The sequence below is a fragment of the Nansenia antarctica genome (assembly GCF_963989245.1).
Source record: "Nansenia antarctica genome assembly, chromosome: 8".
Classification (NCBI taxonomy): Eukaryota; Metazoa; Chordata; class Actinopteri; order Argentiniformes; family Microstomatidae; genus Nansenia; species Nansenia antarctica.
In genome coordinates this window covers 39747604-39771771 of record NC_137678.1, presented here as the reverse complement: position 1 = coordinate 39771771, position 24168 = coordinate 39747604, and the positions used below count along the sequence as shown (strand labels likewise).

The following is a 24168-nucleotide window of genomic DNA, read 5'->3' as shown; positions in this document are numbered from 1 at the left end:
TTGTAGTGTGTTATAACAGTGTTGTGTAGTGTGTTATAACAGTGTTGTGTGTGTTATAACAGTGTTGTGTAGTGTGTTATAACAGTGTTGTAGTGTGTTATAACAGTGTAGTAGTGTGTTATAACAGTGTTGTAGTGTGTTATAACAGTGTTGTGTAGTGTGTTATAACAGTGTTGTGTGTGTTATAACAGTGTTATAACAGTGTAGTAGTGTGTTATAACAGTGTTATGTGTTCAGGGTCTAGCAGGAGGGGAGGTGGAGGGCCAGCTGGAGAGGCTGGCAGCAGAGGCGTCCTGTGTGTTATAACAGTGTTGTAGTGTGTTATAACAGTGTTGTAGTGTGTTATAACAGTGTAGTAGTGTGTTATAACAGTGTTATGTGTGTTATAACAGTGTTGTGTGTGTTATAACAGTGTTGTGTAGTGTGTTATAACAGTGTTGTGTAGTGTGTTATAACAGTGTTGTGTAGTGTGTTATAACAGTGTTGTAGTGTGTTATAACAGTGTTGTGTAGTGTGTTATAACAGTGTTGTAGTGTGTTATAACAGTGTTGTAGTGTGTTATAACAGTGTTATAACAGTGTTGTGTGTCTTATAACAGTGTTGTAGTGTGTTATAACAGTGTTGTGTGTCTTATAACAGTGTTGTAGTGTGTTATAACAGTGTTATGTGTGTTATAACAGTGTTGTGTGTGTTATAACAGTGTTGTGTAGTGTGTTATAACAGTGTTGTGTAGTGTGTTATAACAGTGTTGTGTAGTGTGTTATAACAGTGTTGTAGTGTGTTATAACAGTGTTGTGTAGTGTGTTATAACAGTGTTGTAGTGTGTTATAACAGTGTTGTAGTGTGTTATAACAGTGTTATAACAGTGTTGTGTGTCTTATAACAGTGTTGTAGTGTGTTATAACAGTGTTGTGTGTCTTATAACAGTGTTGTAGTGTGTTATAACAGTGTTGTGTAGTGTGTTATAACAGTGTTGTAGTGTGTTATAACAGTGTTGTGTAGTGTGTTATAACAGTGTTGTAGTGTGTTATAACAGTGTTGTGTAGTGTGTTATAACAGTGTTGTGTAGTGTGTTATAACAGTGTTATAGTGTGTTATAACAGTGTAGTAGTGTGTTATAACAGTGTTATGTGTGTTATAACAGTGTTGTAGTGTGTTATAACAGTGTTATAACAGTGTAGTAGTGTGTTATAACAGTGTTATGTGTTCAGGGTCTAGCAGGGGAGGAGGTGGAGGGCCAGTTGGAGAGGCTGGCAGCGGAGGCGTCCTGTGTGTTATAACAGTGTTGTGTGTGTTATAACAGTGTTGTGTAGTGTGTTATAACAGTGTTGTAGTGTGTTATAACATTGTTGTAGTGTGTTATAACATTGTTGTGTAGTGTGTTATAACAGTGTTGTGTAGTGTGTTATAACAGTGTTGTGTAGTGTGTTATAACAGTTTTGTGTAGTGTGTTATAACAGTGTTGTGTAGTGTGTTATAACAGTGTTGTAGTGTGTTATAACAGTGTTGTAGTGTGTTATAACAGTGTTATACCAGTGTTGTAGTGTGTTATAACAGTGTTGTGTGTGTTATAACAGTGTTATGTGTTCAGGGTCTAGCAGGGGAGGAGGTGGAGGGCCAGCTGGAGAGGCTGGCAGCGGAGGCGTCCTGTGTGGACCTGGCTCTGCAGCGCTCCACGGTGCCCAACCTCAAAGCCCTGGACAGGATGAGGGAGGTCAGGAACCGCTTCCGCTTCCAGCTGGTGACAAGCGGTACGGCTACTCTGGATGAAGCAGAGAGACGCCTGTTCACAAATTAAATGAGCATTTCTCTCCACGAGTATGCATACAGTGGAGAAAATAAGTATTTCACCCCTGCTGATTTTGTGAGTTTAACCCCTTACAAAGAAATTAACAGTCTATCATTTACCAACTAACGTCTGACTGCTGTGCTTGCCGACAAGGGTTTCTCCACCAAGTACTGAGTCATGTTTTGCTAGGGGGTGAAATACTTATTTTACTCAATAAAACACGTTTTTTTCCCTTCAAAATTCATATTACGTGATTTTCTGGGAATTCTTTTGATATTCTGTCTCACTGTTGAAATGAACCTAACATTAAAATGATAGACTGTTCATTTCTTTGTAAGGGGGTAAACTCACAAAATCAGCAGGGGGTGAAATACTTATTTTCCCCACTGTATGTACTCGAACACTTCCTTCTGCACACGTCAAACCGGTGTGTTTTTTGTAGTGTTAAGCCCTATTTGGAGGACAGAATTAGTATTACCTAGGGACCTCTGGTAATTTCTAATAATTACGGAGACGGTCGTCTGTGGTCTAAATCCTGTGCCATGTCCGTAAAACTTCACAGTTTTGACCATGTCTCCCCTCTGTCCTGTGCTGCAGCGTTCGAGGCCAGCACCAAGGCCACCCGGCAGCGCCACCAGGAGTTTGAGGAGGTCAAGGCCCGGCGCTTCCGCCTCTTCAGCCAGTGCTTCGAGCACGTGTCCACGGCCATCGACCAGATCTACAAGCAGCTGTGCAGGAACACCAGCGCCCAGGTGAGACCAGATACACCTCTCACACTACAAACAGCTGTGTAGAACACCAGCGCCCAGGTGAGACCAGGTACACCACTCACACCTCACACAGCCGGGGCGGCTGTGTCTCAGGAGGTAGAGGCTGTGTCTCAGGAGGTAGAGGCTGTGTCTCAGGAGGTAGAGGCTGTGTCTCACGAGGTAGAGGCTGTGTCTCAGGAGGTAGAGGTGTCTGTGTCTCAGGAGGTAGAGGCTGTGTCGCAGGAGGTAGAGGCTGTGTCTCAGGAGGTAGAGGCTGTGTCTCAGGAGGTAGAGGCTGTGTCTCAGGAGGTAGAGGCTGTGTCTCAGGAGGTAGAGGCTGTGTCTCAGGAGGTAGAGGCTGTGTCGCAGGAGGTAGAGGCTGTGTCTCAGGAGGTAGAGGCTGTGTCTCAGGAGGTAGAGGCTGTGTCTCAGGAGGTAGAGGTGTCTGTGTCTCAGGAGGTAGAGGCTGTGTCTCAGGAGGTAGAGGCTGTGTCTCAGGAGGTAGAGCCGCCGTCTAATGATCGCAAGGTTGGCAGATCGGTGGTTCGAGCCCCGGCTGGCCACATGTCGAAGTGTCCTTGGGCAAGACACTGAACCCTAAATTGCTCCCAGTGAGCGGGGCCGGCGCCTTGCATGGCAGCTTGCCGCCATTGGTGTGTGAATGTGTGTGTGAATGGGTGAATGAGAGGCCGTTGTAAAGAGCTTTGGAATAAGGCGCTATATAAATCAGTCTGTATAAGTCAGTCTATATAAGTCAGTCTGTTTACCATTCTTGGTCCCGGTTCTCTCTACTACCCTCAGGCCATCCTGAGTGCTGAGAACCCAGAGGAGCCTTACCTGGACGGCATCAACTACCACTGCAGGGCTCCGGGGAAGAGGTTCATGGCCATGGACAACCTGTCTGGAGGGGAGAAGGCCATCGCTGCCCTGGCTCTGGTCTTCGCCATCCACAGGTTTGTTTGTTTGTTAGTTTGTTTATTAGGATCCCCGTTAGCTAACGCCACGACATTAGCTAGTCTTCCTGGGGTCTGACACAACAATCACATTTGGACAATTGTCAACATTCTATACATACAGACAATTGTCAACATTCTATACATACAGACAATTGTCAACATTCTATACATACAGACAATTGTCAACATTCTATACATACAGACAATTGTCAACATTCTATACATACAGACAATTGTCAACATTCTATACATACAGACAATTGTCAACATTCTATACATACAGACAATTGTCAACATTCTATACATACAAACAATTGTCAACATTCTATACATACAGACAATTGTCAACATTCTATACATACAGACATCATAATAACAAAAGAAAGGAATAAAATAACAGGTAACATCAGGAAGGCAGACATTCACAGGTAACATGGGAGGCAGACACAACACCCATATGTATGTGTTGTGTATGTTGATGGCTTGTCTGTCAGGTGTGTCATGTGGAAAAGGACCACAGCGGAAATAAGTCTCTGACTTCTCTGTGTTTTATCCTCATTAGTTATGGGTTAGGGTTAGGGTTACGCTGTGATTTGATGTTTGTGTCTTTTTAACTTAAATAAATCAAATCAAATCAAACCCAAGACAAAATTGTCATTGTTGTATATATGTTACGGTACATGTGGGAAAACGGTTTATGCCGGCATTTTCCGGCACATGCTAGCATAAACCGTCGACTTGGTACATGCTAGCATGTCCCGGGAAATGCCACCATAAACCGTTTTCCCACATGTACCGTAACATATATATTTTGTCTGTCTGCCTTCAAGTTTGTTGTTGTTGTTGCTAATGACTTCTCTAATGACTTCTCTAATGACTTTCCTCTCAGCTTCCGTCCTGCTCCTTTCTTTGTTCTGGACGAGGTTGATGCTGCTCTGGACAACACCAACATCTGCAAGGCAAGACATGTTGATTATAACTAGGGTTAAGGCTTAGTGTTAGGGGTTAGGGGTTAAGGCTTAGTGTTAGGGGTTAGGGTTAGGGTTAAGGCTTAGTGTTAGGGGTTAGGGTTAAGGCTTAGTGTTAGGGGTTAGGGTTAAGGCTTAGTGTTAGGGGTTAGGGTTAGGGTTAAGGCTTAGTGTTAGGGGTTAGGGTTAGGGGTTAGAGGTTAAGGCTTAGTGTTAGGGGTTAGGGTTAGGGGTTAGTGTTAGGGTTAAGGCTTAGTGTTAGGGGTTAGGGTTAAGGCTTAGTGTTAGGGGTTAGGGTTAGGGGTTAGGGTTAAGGCTTAGTGTTAGGGGTTAGGGTTAGGGGTTAGAGGTTAAGGCTTAGTGTTAGGGGTTAGGGTTAAGGCTTAGTGTTAGGGGTTAGTGTTAGGGTTAAGGCTTAGTGTTAGGGGTTAGGGTTAGGGGTTAGAGGTTAAGGCTTAGTGTTAGGGGTTAGGGTTAGGGGTTAGTGTTAGGGGTTAGGGGTTAGGGGTTAGTGTTAGGGTTAAGGCTTAGTGTTAGGGGTTAGGGGTTAGGGTTAAGGCTTAGTGTTAGGGGTTAGGGGTTAGAGGTTAAGGCTTAGTGTTAGGGGTTAGTGGTTAGTGTTAGGGGTTAGGGTTAAGGCTTAGTGTTAGGGGTTAGGGTTAGGGTTAAGGCTTAGTGTTAGGGGTTAGGGTTAAGGCTTAGTGTTAGGGGTTAGGGGTTAAGGCTTAGTGTTAGGGGTTAGTGTTAGGGGTTAGGGTTAGGGTTAAGGCTTAGTGTTAGGGGTTAGGGGTTAAGGCTTAGTGTTAGGGGTTAGTGGTTAGGGTTAAAGCTTAGTGTTCGGGGTTAGGGGTTAGTGTTAGGGGTTAGGGTTAGGGGTTAGGGTTAAGGCTTAGTGTTAGGGTTAAGGCTTAGTGTTAGGGGTTAGGGTTTAGGGTTAAGGCTTAGTGTTAGGGGTTAGGGTTAAGGCTTAGTGTTAGAGGTTAGGGTTAGGGTTTAATGCTTGTATGAGGTTGTTCGATCATGTCCATGCTGTTAAAAAAAATAATCATTGGGTCATCTGGCATTCAGTGTTTTATTCTCATAATCTATAATGTCATGCGTGGAACAGTGGTGATTGATTCATGATGATGAGGAGGATGGTAGTGTAGTGATGATGAGGAGGGTAGTGTAGTGATGATGAGGAGGGTAGTGTAGTGATGATGAGGAGGGTAGTGTAGTGATGATGAGGAGGGTAGTGTAGTGATGATGAGGAGGGTAGTGTAGTGATGATGAGGATGGTAGTACAGTGTTCATAACGTCCCTGGGGCTTCCCCCGTCTCTGCAGGTGATGTCCTTCATCAGGGATCTGTCCAGGGAGAACCTCCAGATCATCGTCATCTCCCTGAAGAAGGAGTTCTTCTCCAGGTCCGACGCTCTGCTGGGGTTTTACTCTGAGGTACCGGTCCACTACGCCCATCCAGTGGGTCACACTCTCTATAAGCCTTCTCTTTACACTTCCTTATGTTAGTGGCTCTTGTGGTGCTGGGAGTTTAGACAGCTGTTTGTTTCCAACGTTAAGAGATCATAAAGTGTATGATGATAACTTAATCTGTTAATCTACCTATCCCTTCAATAAGTAATGTATGTTGTTGTTGTTTGTCACATGTCTGTCTGTATTTTGTCATAATTATACTCTTTATTATTTTGACACTCTGTTGTTATGATTGTGATATTATGTTGGGACGCTGTCTAAAACAAGATGACACATCTCAAGGGGTTTATCCTAATAAAGACATTTAAATGTAAATGTTTTATCTCTATTCTCCCTCTCTTTCTCGCTCAGTTTATTGACTGCATGCTGACCTTTAGCCTGACTCCCTACCCTCTGAATGAAGACAACGAACAGGAGGGAGAGAAGGAAGGAGAAGGGAGAAAGAGAGAAGAGGGAGGAAGAGAAGGAGAGGAGGCCATGTGAGAGAGGAAGGAAGAGAAAGAGAGAAGAGAGTTTACTGTTGGTTTGTTTGTTTAATGTCTCTCAGCTCAACTGTCGGTGCCATAAGTCACTTGACGCAACCTTTTTGCGGCTTTCACTGTTAGTACTGTTTGGATGTGTTACTTATTTATTTGTCCCCTGTCATATTCCTGTACTTAGCGCTCTTTTTAATTTGACCGTGTGTTTTCTTTTTTTTCAACTTAACTCTTATATATTCCAGCTTGGTGTTGTTAGTTTGGGGTGTTTTTTGCTTTTTGTTGTTGTCCGTTTTGTCAGTTTTTCAGTTGTCTTGTTTTGTTGTACTTTAACGTTAAAATGTTAAAATGTAAAAAATCATTAAAAAATCAAAATTATAAAAACATGTTAAGACTTTGCCCTCAGTATAATATTGTAATTATAATATATTAATATTAGAATTGGTTTGTGTCTTTTGGAGGCATAGAATAAAAATGAAATAATTTTCAAAAGACCCATCTGACGTGTAAGGAGTCAAACTATTTTAATAGACAAGATAATATAACACAAACACTTTCCACATATCTGCAACATGGCTGGTCAATATTTGATGAAAACCAAATAAAATACACAGTATTAGTAAAACTTTGTCAGCCAATAAATATTTGTGTGTAAAATAGATGATTCATCTGTAAGCAGGTGAACCTGAATCATGAACAGACACACGACTAGGCATCACCATGGTAACACGTCTAGGCATCACCATGGTAACACGTCTAGACATCACCATGGTGACCACACATATCCGGGCTCTCAGACCATTACAAATAACAGAAAGAACCCCCCCCCCCCACACACACACACAGATAATGATTTCTTTCAACTATTGTGTGTGTGTGTGTGTGTGTGTGTGTGTGTGTGTGTGTGTGTGTGTGTGTGTACCCACCCACTCTACACATAATTTGCCTTTTTAACACAGCACCAACAGGCCAATACCTGACCATTACCCAAACACCTGATATTAACCAGCTACGCCACCAAAAAGCTGGCAGTTTCCTTGGGCATGTGGTATTTAAACTTGAGGGGTGAGTTTCCCATCTACAAACATAACTCGTGTTCCTAATGTTATGTAATGTCAGAGTCTCAAGCCACTAAGACAGTGAACATGCTTGTAGCAGTCGTTGTTTAACATAAATAAATGAAAGAATATGACGTGTTTTTATCAAAAAAAAATCAAAATCTAATTTTATTTGTATAGCGCATTTCTTACAAGATGCAACTCAATGCGCTTCACACAATGAACATTTTCAGTCAATCAATCAATCAATGCTGACAGAGCCGCGAGCAGGCAAAAATAAAAACCTGTACACTATGTAGCCAGGAAAATTCCCTTGCAGCCCTCTACACATAGAGCGACTACTAGCCAGTTTGCCTACCAGTACCCAGCGGTGGGCCCCCCCCCCCGGGGAGCCCCCGCCGCCCCACGCACCCAGCCCGCCCCACCACCAGCACACCCGGCCCAGCCAAGCAAGCACAGACCAAAGAGGCCCTGCACAAGGACGGCCAAGCAGGTGCCCCGGCGGCGGAACAGACCAGGCACACGGGGCAGCCGGGGGGCCCCAAGGGGAGGCCAAGGACCACCAGAACAAATTCATTATATGAATACTAATAACTAATTGCGGTCTTGTGGAATCCGAGTTGAGTTGTTGATGTTCCATGTTCATATCCGCTGTGGCCTGGGGAGGTCAGTGGGTCATTATACAACGGATAGATCCAGTCCAGTGTCTCTATTGGTCAGTTTGGTCCAGTGTCTCTATTGGTCAGTTTGGTCCATTGTCTCTATTGGTCAGTTTGCGATATACGCACGGCTAAATGGAATGTTGACACATCTTTTCATATTACTCTGCGTTTGTTTATATTACCGTTATTTCGAAGTTACATTCTTACCGTTGCTTAGCAACCGATAAACAACTGTTCAGCGGAAGAATAGACTTACAATAAAACACAGTTCCATTAAAATACATTAATTAAAATGTTGTCTTGTCTTTCTTTTGTGAAATATTGATAGATAAATACCTTCTTTTATCTATTTTGTGGTTTCTTTTTATTTTACTACTTGATCTTTTGTAAAGCGTCTTTGAGTGTCTATTGGCTGCCCTTCCAATGGTCTAAACATGACCATGTGCCCCATAGTTGAAAACATCGCGCTAACGTGATCTACTGGGATTTTCTCACACAGCCATCTCTAGTGTTTACAGAGAATGGTCAGAAAAAGACAAAACTATCCAGTGACGTCAGTTCTCTGGGCGGACATGGTGGTGGTGGTGTAATGGTGTGGGGAATATTTTCTTGGCACAAATCTGCAGCAATTGTGTGATGCTAGAATGTCAATATGGACCAAAATCTCAGAGGAATGTTTCCAGCACCTTGTTGAATCTATGCCACGAAGAATGAAGGCAAACGAGGGGGTCCAACCCGGTAATAGCAAGGTGTACCGGTGCAAGTGGCTGGTGAGTGTATGTTAGTGCAAATAACTAATTTGACTACTATTGATTTGATAATGATGTATCATTTATATAAAAAGCCTTAATGTTGAGCCCTGGTATAAGTGTTCTCCAGTGACTTTTGTCCGCTATAAGGTGGTGGTAAGTTCAGGTTTGTGGTGTCGCAGCAAAAAAAGTGCCAGATTTTCCAGCGCGCCGTGCACTCATTTCATTACCCGTCTGGGTTAAGCCCCGGATCTCCTACAATCCTAAATCCGCCCCTGGTCTACACACCAACATTTAAGACCGCATATATGGCCACATACACATCGACACAGTTTTCACAGCGCCTTTATTGAAGACATCACAGATGACGGTGGGCTTATTGTATTTTGCCCTCTTCCAACACTGGGAGCAGTGGTATGGCTTCTCCTGTTTGTATTCTCTGATGACTCTTTAGGGTTCCTGACCCACTGAAACTCTTCTCACACTGGGAGCAGTGGTGTGGCTTCTCTCCTGTGTGTGTTCTCTGATGTTTCTTTAGGTATTCTAGGTGCTGGGAGGTGGATCTGTGTAGAGGAAACAAAGGAAGAGGCACCCATAGTGGAGACTTAATTTCACAATATACAGATTACCAAAAACCTAACAGAGGATATGCACTACTATGAATTGTTGTGGTAAAGCGTCTTCCACATTGACTGGGCTGCAGCCTGATTCTCTACCTCTCTGGCTGAATGGTGTACTCTACCGCCCCCTCATGGATTTAAAAGGAATAGACTGGTCGAAGCAATATGGTGGACTCTCATTCTAACACCAATCAAATGCTTTTGAATGCACAGATGATTTGTCAGTCTGACCCTAACCCTAACACTGCCTGGATCAGTCTGACCCTAACCCTATCACTGCCTGGATCAGTCTGATACTAACCCTATCACTGCCTGGGTCAGTCTGACCCTAACCCTATCACTGCCTGGGTCAGTCTGACCCTAACCCTATCACTGCCTGGGTCAGTCTGACCCTAACCCTATCACTGCCTGGGTCAGTCTGACCCTAACCCTATCACTGCCTGGGTCAGTCTGACCCTATCACTGCCTGGGTCAGCTCCATCTGAGCTCCCTTGAGCGGCGTGACCGGGTGGCGGTCCATATACGCTAGTTTGTTCAAGGGCGCTGATTGGCTCAGAAAACGTGATTTGTTAAATAACATACGCCGACATTTATTATTTCATATCCACAAAGTTGACTAAGAGATACAACGTATGATGAATACAAGCCCTCATCATCACATCCTCTGGCTAACAAAGTCACGTTAACCGGCAACGAAGCAACGAAGCTAGCAACGTAGACATGGCGTGCCAGACGGTGGGAGACGATGCTGAGATACTGAACCAAACTCGCAACATGTAGGAGCCATGCATGTGGTTTATTGTGGATTTAGTATAAAAGGCGAAACTCATTCAATTTGAAATACTCAACAGACTCTAATGGACACCTGTGAGAAAGAATAGGGCAGGACTGAGTCATTCAAACATCTGCTGGAGATGCCAAACAGATCAAGGAGATATGGTCCATATGCTCCTCAACTGTCCTAGCCTAGCCACCTACTGGCAGAGGCTCATGGGAAAGATTAGAGACAGCTTGGGTACTGGTGTTGTCCTCAGCCCTGCTCTATGCCTCTTGAACAGCCTAAAAGGAAATGAGAGAATAGAAGGGAGGAAGGCTCTGTGGCTAAAGGTTGTTCTCACTACAATAAATGTGAATAGACTTAAGATATGTCTGAAAGAACATAGGCTTAGAGGTGAACATTAGCAGACTAGTTAGGAAGCAGCAATGAAATGATGCATGTATGAAGCTGCTTCAGATGCATTGTTATTTTTGTATTTTAAAATTGTCTAATCAAATCAATCAATCAATCAATCAATCACTACAGCTAAGAGGCTCTGGATGGGGGGGACCAACCCTACCAACACTGAATGGTTCACAGCCCCATCAGAAACCGCGTCGTACGAACGTTTGATATACAACGTAAAAGAAAATGGACACACACTGAAATCTGAAGGAAAGGAAGGAAATGGAGAGAACTATCACTTTCCACTCATCCTAACATTAGACAAATGCATAACATTAACTTACCATCCAACTCTTAGGGATGGACGGTTTCCAATTATTGAAACCGAAAAACCGTCAAAGACTAAAACCGCGGTTTCCCGGTTAACCGAAAAACGGAAGAAAAAAAAAGAAAAAAAAAAAAAGAGAGCGACAATGTCAAATAATTGAGCCCTACTGCTACAATACACTCATGTCGAACACCATTAAAACACCGTAAGCACAGTCGCAACACATTTAGGCTACTTTGTTTCACAAATATAAGTGGAAAGGCAGACTTTTGTAAGCTACACCATACATGAAAACACATGAACACTTAACACACCAGCTCCGCTGATCCAGGGTGCACGCCTGCACGGAAGATCATCTCTTGGAACAGCGTCTTCATTGAATGAACTGCTTTCTCAATATCTTGGTTCTTAGACAAAGTTTCAGCTGCTGCTCAATGTATTTAAATATTTGAATACTGCTCAATAATCACTGAAATATTAGACTTAGAATTATGCAGTGAACATACTTAAAGCTTTTCATAAAAACCACATGCCGCGAGACTGACTCGTCCTGAACTGTCGTAAGTCAATCAACAAAGAATGCCCCATCAAAATAAAAGTGCCCATGGTAGAGCTGTCAAAATCCGCTTGTTAAGTCTGACGTCAAAAGTGACGTTTAGCCATTTCCGAGTCCAAATCAGAAATTCTCCGCACCGGAGTACCTGTGAACTACAGCGGTAGAATGACAGTTTAATCGTTTTTTAGACTCGGATCTATTCATACAACAAGGGACACAGCACTTTACCGTTTTCTCCACATTGTCAGGGTATTTGAGCCTCGGAAAAGCGCTATATAAATATAATTTATTATTATTATTATTTCGGCATCTCGAAGACAGCGCCTCAGCCAACGTTGGCCCCGGAAATACGTCACGACTTAACAAGCGGATAGAGCTTTCTAAATAAATGTACTAATACAGATAGAGATAAATACAGAACTACCTTTGCGTCACTAAGTGACCGCGTATCTTCTGAGACATGCGTTCTGTCATCACTTTCAGTAGCGCCTTCACACACAGTGGCGCTGTGCACAAACACTCTTGATCCGTATAGCTCTTGTTTTATTATATTGTGGTTTAGTAAATACTGCACTTGGAGTTACATTCAATGCATGATTTGTGCTATAGAACATAAATAAAGTTTGATTGATATCAAATCAAATCACATTTTATTTCTATAGCGCATTTCTCACAAAAGTGACCCAATGCGCTTTACAGAGAGCAGCGAAAATGATCTTATTAAATGTAAGCGAGTAATTGTAAAAACACTTTCCTATCTACCAATAACTGAAGGCAACTATCTTTCCCATAGAGTGATTCGTTACCCTTAAATATAATCCCAATTAGATATTAATCCTCAGTTATTCTTCACAACTGACCAAACCTCTCACTCATTGCGCGGCAGATTCAGACTGTATCATTGTTATTTTCACACACGACAAACATGTGACATGTTCCAGTTTTATTCTTTGAACAACATAGGGAAAAAAATAAAAATAATAATAAAAAAAAAAATTCCGGTTTCTGACGGTTTTGATAAAAAACCGTTTCTAATTTTTATAAACCCCGGTTTTCGGTTTAACCGAAAAACCGTCCATCCCTAGCATGCATGTAATTTATGTGTGTGTGTATGCATGTAATGTATGTGTGCGTGCATGTAATTGGTGTGTGTGTATGTATGTAATTTATGTATGTGTGTGTATATGCATGTAATGTATGTGTGTGTGTGTATGCATGTCATTTATGTATGTGTGTGAATGAGTTAAAGAAGCTGTGTGTCTGGGACCAGGGGGGTATTCCATCAATGTCACTATATTATTATCAAAAATAAACCTACATTTTCCTTTAGCGATGTTGATGAACACCTGGAGGTGGTGACAGGAACATACAGTAATAACACAGGAAGCACTGACACCCTGTTCATACCAGGGCTCTGACTTCCCAGTAAACAAAGAGTCCAAAAGACGTCCTCAGGGAAGCCGGAATGTGGGTTCAGATGACGTCTTTCTAGGACGTCCAGATGACGTCTTATGGACTACAGAATCGTCCTAAAGACGTCACCTGGACGTCCTAGAAAGACGTCACCTGAGGACACATTCCGGCTTCCCTGAGGACGTTTTTTGGACTCTTTGTTTACTGGGTTAACTGTTCTGTAGAAGATTCTACGTGTTAATGACTGGTTCCTATGAAGGAGACGAACACAGTGTTGTATTAAACCACTTTAATAGAATACAGTCTGCTGCAATAGGAATGTAGCTGTTTCACTTGGCACGAACACGCAGTGCTGTTTAACACGCCCACCGCTGGCTGCACTGCTCGAATTCAACACCCTGCTTACAGGGCGTTCATGTGCTCCTAAGAAAACCCTCAGACTTCAATCTCCCGTAGAGCTCTGAAGATCGCACCTTTTCGGTCCATTCAGAAAGTGTTCTGAGTGGGTGAAACTCCCAAGTACCGTGAGTTTCCTAGCGGCCTAATTTCCGGAGGAAGGTCTGAATGCAGCATTATTACTTATTGAGTCTTATTAAAACTTCATGAGGAAATACTAATTTTACAAATAACAAAATCTTTCAAGTGACTACAGTACATAATAATAACCTTTCTTTTTTTATATAACAATAGTGTATAAGTCCATATAAAAAAAAGCATTTCACACAACAACACACCAAATCAAAATGTCATGGTTACTATGATGGAAGAGTCTGCTGCCTGTTCTGGGAAGAAGAGTTCTTGACCCGCTGTTGCTTAGTAACCTGTAGGGGAGGGGAGGATGACATCGTTGAGTGTTATAGCTGGTTAAGTCGACATTTCAGTACTATACACAGGGTTCCCACGGATCCTTGAAAGTTTGTGAATTTGAGAAAAAGAAATCAAGGTCTTAAAGGTTTTTGAAAATAGACATGGGTCATTGAAAGTGCTTGAATCCCCCCCCCCTCTCTCTAAAAAAATCTATATTCAAAAAAATAAAATAAAGAAAAAAAGGTTTTACTCGTCAACTAGTTCTGTCTCAAACTATGCCGTGTTGGGTCTTGAATTTGAGGGAATTGAGTCTTGAAAGGTGCTTGAAAGGTGCTTGAATTTGATGTTTCAGAAGTGTATACACTTACGCCTAGTTCTCGACACTTAGCGAGAGGCGGCACAACCTTTTCGAGACACGTTGACATTTCTAAAACGTGTTATTATTTAGCGTGTCACACGTACACAGTGATAATCAGCGCTGTGCAGTGCGTTTCACACATCGATGCACAGTGGTAAAGAAAGCTTTGAGACATTTACTTCAGAATTGAAATTGAAATCAAATTGACGTGTCGTCATTATCTTCAAACTCTTATGCTCCTTGGAAAATCCAAACTCCATTGGTTGATTCTGACCCTAGTAACAAAGATCTACAGTCTGACATCTCCCAGTTTCCTGTTCCTGAGGAATGCTCTGACCAGGGTTCCCACACCTTCTGAAACATCAAATTCAAGGACCCAACACAGCATAGTTTGAGACAGAACTAGTTGACGAGCTAAGTCATTTAAAATATATATATTATATATATAGGAATTAAAGAGGGGAATTCAAGCACTTTCAATGACCCATGTCTATTTTCAAAAACCTTTAAGACCTTGATTTCTTTTTCTCAAATTCACAAACTTTCAAGGATTTCAAGGACCCATGGGGACCCTGTCTAATGCAGCCACAGTCCATGACGAAAGACATACTCAACATACTCCTCTGGAGAAGGGGGGGGGGGGGGAGGGAAGGAGAGGGGGAAGGAGAGAGGGAGGGAGAGGAGAGAAGGAGGGAGGAGAGAAGGACCATCACCTTCATTATGACCCTTGACCTTCCTTGGCCTTGTCGGCTCCCTCCTCCTCCACGCCCGCCTGGGTCATGAGGTCTCCGATGTTCTTCTCCAGGTCGTCGATGGGCGTGCTCATCTCGTCGAGTGGGCGGGGTCAAGGAACAGAACAGGCTTGTGGGTAACGAGGAGCAGAGAGGAGAAGGAGCAGAGGGCTAGTAGGGGTGAGGAGTGCCCAGTAAACAAAAAGTCCATAAGACGTCATCTGAACCCACATTCCGGCTTCCCTGAGGACGTCTTTTGGACTCTTTGTTTACTGGATAGTAGGGGTGAGGAGTGAACATCTGTTGAAGATCGTCGCAAAAAAAAGGACGGGGACGTCCTGATTGGCTACTACACCCTAGACCAGAGCTAGCCAATTACAATGCTTAGGTACTGGCACCGGAAGCGCTAACATCATGTTAAGCTGAAGCCACGCCCCTCTGCTGGGCTACGGACATCCTGTTTCCTGGTTCACCCTCTCTACAGACAGCCACAGGCCACTACCACACTCACTGCTGCTGCTGCTGTTGTTCTTGTGTTTCAATACACTTTGTCATGAGTTTCGGGGTGTGGTTATCAACGTAGTCAGCAGTCATCACCACCCATCACCTGCATCACAGTTAACACCATGGGTAACCCCATTGGCAACTGTACCCATGCAGTCGTATGCAGCGTGTCTATCAAATGTATGACTGTGCATTTATTCAAGTAATGAGCAATATTTCTAGTCAAGTCTCTCTATTAAATATCACCATTACTATCCATCTTGTGGAAGGTATCATAAATCATTTTGTATAACTATACTTGCAGTTCTTAATCATTTTTGTATAGATTAGATTAGATAGATTAGATTCACTTTATTGTATAACTATAATTGCAGTTCTTAATCATTTTTGTATAACTATACTTGCATATATTAAAGAACACAATGCAGTAATGTGTGTGTGTGTACATCCAAGGTTAGTATGGGAGACATTCCCATGTGGTTGGGTACCTGGGGACAGATAAAGGGGTAAGTCATGGGATCGGAATGTTGAGAAACTGGAAGATAGTCCAAGAAAGAGACTTATATGACCTAACCATACTATGGTAGGGAATGGATGGGCGGCTTCCTCTCCTATGAGAAGTGAGCCGTTTGCCTTCCTCTGGTTCTCTCAGAGAGACAGTCTTGTAACTCCTCTAAGCTTGTATTAAACCCTGTGATTAATCATCCTTATTAGATTTTGTACATGTCTTAATTCACTGAGTTTTGGAGTTCGACACCGAAACCGAATGTATTAGGAAGAAAGGATTACTTTTCTTCCACAATCCTGTTAAAGCAGTCTATTATGATTACAGGCATGGCTCGGAATATCAATATGTCTCCCAGAGACAGGTGGGCTGACGCTGACACACACACACACACACACACGCCAGGGCTGATCCCTCGTTAAACTAATTCAGTAATGTTAGCAATGTGGGAGGTAAGTTAATTGAAATATTCAATCAATTAACCTGCACATTAGGGATGGAATTAACGACTTAATTGCCACCAAGGATTTGCCAGATGGCACCAAAACACAGTGTGTATAGCCGGCTACTCTTAATTTGGAGGGCTACTGTTGCTAGTGGAAACTTTAAAAGACACCCCCCCGCGCCCCTCCCACCAGCACTAGGGGCTTTAGCTCCTTAGCAACACTCTTTTAATTTAATTTCATGAGATGGGGTGTTGTGGTGATGCAGAAATGGCTTGGGATATAAATGATATGATAATCTGTATGGATATTCAGCTATATTCCGTAGGGCTGTCTCAGATGGATATTGTCAGAACTGGGATAAGTGATGGCAGAACAGGTAACAGGTAACAGAGAACAGGTAACACTCTTGGTTGAATTAAGCGAGCCAATACCGAGACCCTCCGTCTCCTGAAATGGTAGGGAGTGTGGTGTTGGAGCTGAGGGACAGATCTTCCATACACCTGTGTTCATATTACATACACCTGTGTTCATATTACATACACCTCTGTTCATATTCTATCTGGGCTATTTCGGGGGGGCTCATGGTTGAGGAAGGATATTTCTGCCGATGATCTGGTCCGACATGGTCTGGAACTTATCCTGCATCTGCTGGAGCAGAGTCTGGACCTGTCACACACACACACACACACACACACACACACACACACACAGTGTCAGAAGACAACAGGCCGCTCTGAGAAGGAATTGAGGAATGATGCATCTTAATCTGACAGAGCATGGGGGTAATATTGTACTAATTATACAATGTAACTTGTGTGTGTTTACTAGGGATGGACGGTTTCCAATTATTGAAACCGAAAAACCGTCAAAGACTAAAACCGCGGTTTCCCGGTTAACCGAAAAACGGAAGAAAAAAAAAAAAAAAAAAAAAAAGAGAGCGACAATGTCAAATAATTGAGCCCTACTGCTACAATACACTCATGTCGAACACCATTAAAACACCGTAAGCACAGTCGCAACACATTTAGGCTACTTTGTTTCACAAATATAAGTGGAAAGGCAGACTTTTGTAAGCTACACCATACATGAAAACACATGAACACTTAACACACCAGCTCCGCTGATCCAGGGTGCACGCCTGCACGGAAGATCATCTCTTGGAACAGCGTCTTCATTGAATGAACTGCTTTCTCAATATCTTGGTTCTTAGACAAAGTTTCAGCTGCTGCTCAATGTATTTAAATATTTGAATACTGCTCAATAATCACTGAAATATTAGACTTAGAATTATGCAGTGAACATACTTAAAGCTTTTCATAAAAACCACATGCCGCGAGACTGACTCGTCCTGAACTGTCGTAAGTCAATCAACAAAGAATGCCCCATCAAAATAAAAGTGCCCATGGTAGAGCTGTCAAAATCCGCTTGTTAAGTCTGACGTCAAAAGTGACGTTTAGCCATTTCCGAGTCCAAATCAGAAATTCTCCGCACCGGAGTACCTGTGAACTACAGCGGTAGAATGACAGTTTAATCGTTTTTTAGACTCGGATCTATTCATACAACAAGGGACACAGCACTTTACCGTTTTCTCCACATTGTCAGGGTATTTGAGCCTCGGAAAAGCGCTATATAAATATAATTAATTATTATTATTATTTCGGCATCTCGAAGACAGCGCCTCAGCCAACGTTGGCCCCGGAAATACGTCACGACTTAACAAGCGGATAGAGCTTTCTAAATAAATGTACTAATACAGATAGAGATAAATACAGAACTACCTTTGCGTCACTAAGTGACCGCGTATCTTCTGAGACATGCGTTCTGTCATCACTTTCAGTAGCGCCTTCACACACAGTGGCGCTGTGCACAAACACTCTTGATCCGTATAGCTCTTGTTTTATTATATTGTGGTTTAGTAAATACTGCACTTGGAGTTACATTCAATGCATGATTTGTGCTATAGAACATAAATAAAGTTTGATTGATTGATTGATATCAAATCAAATCACATTTTATTTCTATAGCGCATTTCTCACAAAAGTGACCCAATGCGCTTTACAGAGAGCAGCGAAAATGATCTTATTAAATGTAAGCGAGTAATTGTAAAAACACTTTCCTATCTACCAATAACTGAAGGCAACTATCTTTCCCATAGAGTGATTCGTTACCCTTAAATATAATCCCAATTAGATATTAATCCTCAGTTATTCTTCACAACTGACCAAACCTCTCACTCATTGCGCGGCAGATTCAGACTGTATCATTGTTATTTTCACACACGACAAACATGTGACATGTTCCAGTTTTATTCTTTGAACAACATAGGGAAAAAAATAAAAATAATAATAAAAAAAAAAATTCCGGTTTCTGACGGTTTTGATAAAAAAACGTTTCTATTTTTATAAACCCCGGTTTTCGGTTTAACCGAAAAACCGTCCATCCCTACTATCTATCTCTTCCATCTCCTCTACCTCCTCTCCTCCTTCCTCTTCTTTCACCATCACTTCTTCCTCCCCCTCCTCGTTCACCACCACATTGTGTTCCAGTGTTTGACTGCAAACATGGTTCACTGCCACCATCTCTGGACCCCACTGTGTGCTTGTCTGGGCTGGAGAACCACAGCCAGAACCCAGGGACTCTGTGGACTTGGGTTCAGACATGGTAGCTGGGCTGGGAGGTGGATCTGTGTAGAGTAAACAAAGGAAGAGGCACAAACAGTGGATATGCGTTACTCTGTGTTAAGGCTGGAGTGTGGTTGCAGAGTTTGACATTAAGCAGGGCTCGACATTAAGGCTTGTCCGCTTGTCCGCTTGTCCGGGACAAGTATATTTTATATTCAGACAAGTGGACTTCCTCCTGCCAGAAAAAAAAAGCATTTGGCCTGGTTGGGCTAGATAAATAGCATTTAGGAGGTATCAAAATGTCAGTGCCTGAAAGTTACAAAATGTGTGAAGTTAAAACACACACCCTATAGTGCGGTGGCTTAAGACCATTTGAAAATAATGGGGACGCGCCGGACAAAAGCACCACATTTTTTCCATGTGCTCTACATCACCATAGCTTTCAATTTTTGGTGGGAGCCACTTCATCAAGATGGCCGATGGCGGCCATCTTGGATTTCCAAGGTGGCCGCCATGTAAAATCTATAAGTGCAAATATCTCAGCTTCCACTTAGAAGGTCAATCTTGGTGTCAAAATGTACATGTTCTGGGTCAGGGAATGCATTAAAGCTATTGAGAATATCATAATGTTTTTTTTTTTTTTTTTTTGGACCACTGCACTGAGGCTGGTATCGCATCCTCTGGCACAGCTGACTCTTTCCTCAAAGCATCCCACCTCACTAGACATGCCCACCAAGTGAGCGCTCTGGCACTGGGGAAGCTGCAGCAGGATGCCTTCTTGGACATGGTGACTGAGGGACTACGTGATGAGAAGATCAAAGAAGCTTGGAGACAAGATATGATCACCAAGAGTCCAACATTCCAGTACTGGGATACCATCCTCAACTTGGAAATAATGGGTCTGATATTTGTACGTGCCCACAGAGAACAGGATTTCCCCCTCTATGTGGAGTCACTGAAGGCTCTCGTCCCATGGTTCTTCGCCCTTGATCACCAGAACTATGCCAGATGGATTCCTGTCCACATCCGCGACATGGAAAGCTTGCCCACGTCCATTCACAATGAATTTGAAGAACATGGTCACTGGGTTATTCCCAAGACCACAAACAGATTCTCAAGCATACCGATAGACCAGGCTCATGAGCAGAATAATGATCTGGTGAAGGGTTGGATGATCGCAGGGCCTGAACAAGCACGACTCCTAAAAGAGTTTGAGCAGGAGTATATTTCAGAAGAAGGCAATAAACAACAACACCATGAAGAAGGAATGTCTACACAGAAGACATTCAAAGAACAAGCACTAGCTCTGGTGCACACCATCACTGGGATGAGCAATCCATTCCTAGATGATACCCCCGAGCTTCTAATGCTGGACACACAAAATATAACTGACGAGTCTGTGGTTAACACAGTCCGCAATGTGGAATCAGTGGGCAGAGATCAGTACAACAAGTACCATGAGAGAGTGATCAGGAACCGTACACACTCCATTCACGAGCCCATCAAAAATAACTCACTGCCTCTCTTCAGATGCCCAACACCCAAGACCAAGACCAAGCAGGCAGGGCAGATCTCAATGTTGAAGGATGATGTTGCACTCTTCTCCCAATTATATATAGCCATGCAACACAGAGAGGATGACATGAGCACCTTTTTTAAGCACGAAAACCATCCATACCCTCCCTCCCTATCTGACAGAGGGAAACTACGCTTGGGAAAGAAGTCAGATCTGCTAATTGTTCTGACAGAGAAGACACAACAGGAACCTCCAGGTACTTTTTTTTTTTTTTTACAAACAAGTTGTAATCAGTCAGTGGCATTAAGTAATATCAGTAATAATCAGAAAAAAGTGCATATCATTCTCTTCAAGGTCTGTAGAGAGTCCTTATTTTCAGTTTGTTTTTCGTTTTTTAACTAACTTTCTTTTTTACCTCCAGGGACTTTTGATGTCAAAGTACTCGACGGTGCTGCTGTTGTGCACTTCCTGTCCACCACCAACATTACCACATTCGACGAATATGCCAGTTGTGTCTTTGTTCCCCACATCATGAAGCACTTGGAGACCTCTGCAAGAGTTGATGTGGTCTGGGATACTTACATCACCAGCAGCATAAAAGAGTCAACAAGGGAGAAGCAAGGCAAAGGGATACGACGGAAGGTGGCTGGTCAGAACAAGCTGCCAGGGAATTGGCCAGATTTCCTGCGTGACCCTATGAACAAGCAGGAACTCTTCACCTTCCTCTCCAGGAAGATTGCATCCATTGCCTGGCCAGGCAACTCATATTCACTCATATTCGAGGGTTGTAGTCAGAGTGGAGACATACGGACGCTAGACAGAATACATTTATTGACAGAGACAGAGATAGAGATAGAAATAGACATGAGATTGGTAGATATTGATAGATAGATATAGAACATACAGAGATAGTCATAGATTCATAATTGCAACACATAGGCTAGCCAGATAGATACACATTAAAAAAACGTTGCCTGTTCATGTACACAAGCAATAAATATTTGATTGTTCACATAAGCACAAGTCTGTCCAGTTTCCACAATGTAGCCTTGTTTTGCACTCTTTCCCTGTTCCACGAGCACGTCCCAACCAGGGTTTCCGTTAGAAAAAATTGCCGCCGGACATCATGTCCGGGAAGATTTCGATTTACCGGACAAACGTGATATATTCCGGACATATTAAAATATAATAAAAATAATTTTTTTCAAAATTATATATATTTTTTTCCAAATCTAATATAGCTGTTTGTCGCGGTGATTACTGTTGTGTAGCGGCCTATATATGCCATTTAATGTCTATTTCTCATCCGATACGATTAGATGCGAGCTATATAATATATAATAATATAACATGATTCGCATGCGCGCTATATGTCCAGCGCTGAACGGGCGCCTCTGGGAACTGAACAGACAGCATCGATCAATGAACGGACTCCACATTACGTTAACTGAAGTTTGTTAAATTGTTTGGGATTAATGTGAGTTTTCTATTTTCTCTTTCCAGTTTGACCCTTTTTTTATCAATAAAACAACGTCATTTCTATAACCAGGTCTCGCTGGTTGGGAACGCATTTCGTTTAGCTGATATGTTACGCAACCGAACAGCTTCGGGAAAACGAGTAGCAGCGCACATAGTAGTGAGCAAATACTGACTTCCACTTTTAGTCCTAGGCAAAGGTCCAACACAATCAATTATTACACGTTCAAATGGCTCCCCTATAGCAGGAATGGGATGCAATGGTGCGGGTGGAATGGATTGATTAGGCTTACCCGCCATCTGACAAGTATGGCAACAGCGGCAGTGCTTGGCAACATCCGCCTTCAGTCCGGGCCAAAAGAAATGTTTCAATATCAGCTGATAAGTTTTAGTTATACCTAAATGTCCTGACCACTGGCTCTCATGTGCTACAGATAACACCTGTTGTCTATAACCCACAGGCACAACCACTTGTTTTACAGTATTCCACTCACAACCATTTGCATTAGGAGGAGACCATTTACGCATTAATATCCCATCGTTAAGGAAATAAACTACGTTGCCCCCTATTTCAGATTCCTCACTAGCTGCATGTAAAAAACATTTGTTTAATGACTGATCAGCTACTTGAGCGACACGCAATCGCTCGCCGGTTACCGGGAGAGATAGGCTGTCAGCGGATGGTATGGTAGGACTCGGGGAGGATGGTAACTCTACCACTTTCTCCCTGGGAGAAGCTGAAACAATCGGGTTCTCATCCCTTTCAGAAAAGGCTTGCATAATCACACTATCACACTAACATCGCTATCCTCCTCTCTGCCTCGACTCGATTGTGCACGAGTTATAGCGCACACCGGAAACAACCGCTGTTTCGCATAGGCAGCCTACACATTAGGAGACATCATCATGCCGGTGTCAAATCATATCATAATAAAAGAAATACATAGCCTATATATTCGTCTTTTTTAAAATAGAAGGAATCAGAATGTGAACTTTAGCGAATTGTATTCAAATTGTGCTTAGAGGGAATTATTTTCACCGGACATAAATGTCCGACGAGTTTTCATTTTGTCGGACTTCAATAAATTTTACCGGACAAAGACCGGTAATTACCGGTTAACGGAAACCCTGGTCCCAACACTGTTGACCCTGTTATGACATGTTGACCATTTATATCTGCTCCAATTGTCAAACAGCCATGTCCCACACATGCCGAAATGTCATTCCGTTTTGTATCCTTACATGTCAAGGGGATAGTGGAGTGAATTGGACTGGTGATCGGAAGGTTGTGAGTTCAAATCCTGCCTGAAACACCACCACTAGTGTGCCCTTGAGTACTACAATTACTCCAGGGGGAATGTCCCTCTAAGTAGCTTTTGGATTAAAACTAAGCGTTTGCTAAATGGCAAATTCTATTCTATTCATATCAGAAATGAACACAACAGTTGCATTTATTTATTTATTCATATATAATTTAATAATTTAATAATTTATTTAATTTATATTGTGTAGTGACCGCTCGTTAGTGAGCAGAGTATTCGTAATTCACGGCGTTCCAGCCTGTACAAAGCACTGTTGATATGTTTGTGTTTACTCAATCACCCAGGTTGCTTAGCGGGTGATATGACGGGATATAAGTGGGACAAAGATGGATGAATGTTGTTGTTGTCAGTACGCATGCAGAGAGTGAGAATAAAGCACATGATTGTTTTTCTACCGGCAAACCGACTACATCGTCCAGTTATTGCCGTCACTCCTACATTGGTGACCCTGACATTCTCTCGAACGTTTTCGGAGATCATTTGAACATGACAACAAACGCAGTTTCACTCAAGCTGCCCGTTTTTTGGGAACAAAATGCCAACGCATGGTTTGCACAAGCTGAAGCTCAATTCGCCCTCAGGGATATTACCGTGGATCATACCAAATACTACTACGTGGTAGCAGCTTTAACCAATTCAACGGCAGCGAGAGTGGTGAGTCTTATTGAAAACCCACCGGCACAGCACAAATATGTTACCTTGAAGGCGCACCTCATAGATACGTTTTGTTTGTCTGAATCTGAACGTGCACGCCAGCTCCTCTCTCTCCCTGGGCTCGGTGACACGAAACCCTCTGAACTGATGGACCACATGCTAGCTTTGCTGGGCGACCATCAGCCGTGTTTTCTTTTTAAAGAGCTTTTTCTGCAACAGTTACCAGACCAGGTTCGTTTTTCAATGGCTAATTCCATCAAAACAGACTTTC

At 42.7% G+C, this 24168-nt stretch overlaps 1 protein-coding gene across 1 annotated transcript in view; it reads left to right on the top strand.

Annotated features, from left to right (window-relative positions):
- Nucleotides 1–9425, top strand: part of LOC308164191 (structural maintenance of chromosomes protein 1B-like) — a gene marked incomplete at both ends in the record, with an annotated part of 49253 nt that extends 39828 nt beyond the window's left edge. Inside the window, 6 exons of the mRNA XM_080538334.1 lie at nt 1592–1751; nt 2387–2541; nt 3340–3491; nt 4384–4453; nt 5787–5921; nt 9417–9425. Of these exons, the coding sequence (XP_080394460.1) occupies nt 1592–1751; nt 2387–2541; nt 3340–3491; nt 4384–4453; nt 5787–5921; nt 9417–9425 (681 nt within the window). The remainder of the gene's footprint in view (nt 1–1591; nt 1752–2386; nt 2542–3339; nt 3492–4383; nt 4454–5786; nt 5922–9416) is intronic.
- Between the last annotated feature and the right edge of the window lie 14743 nt (nt 9426–24168).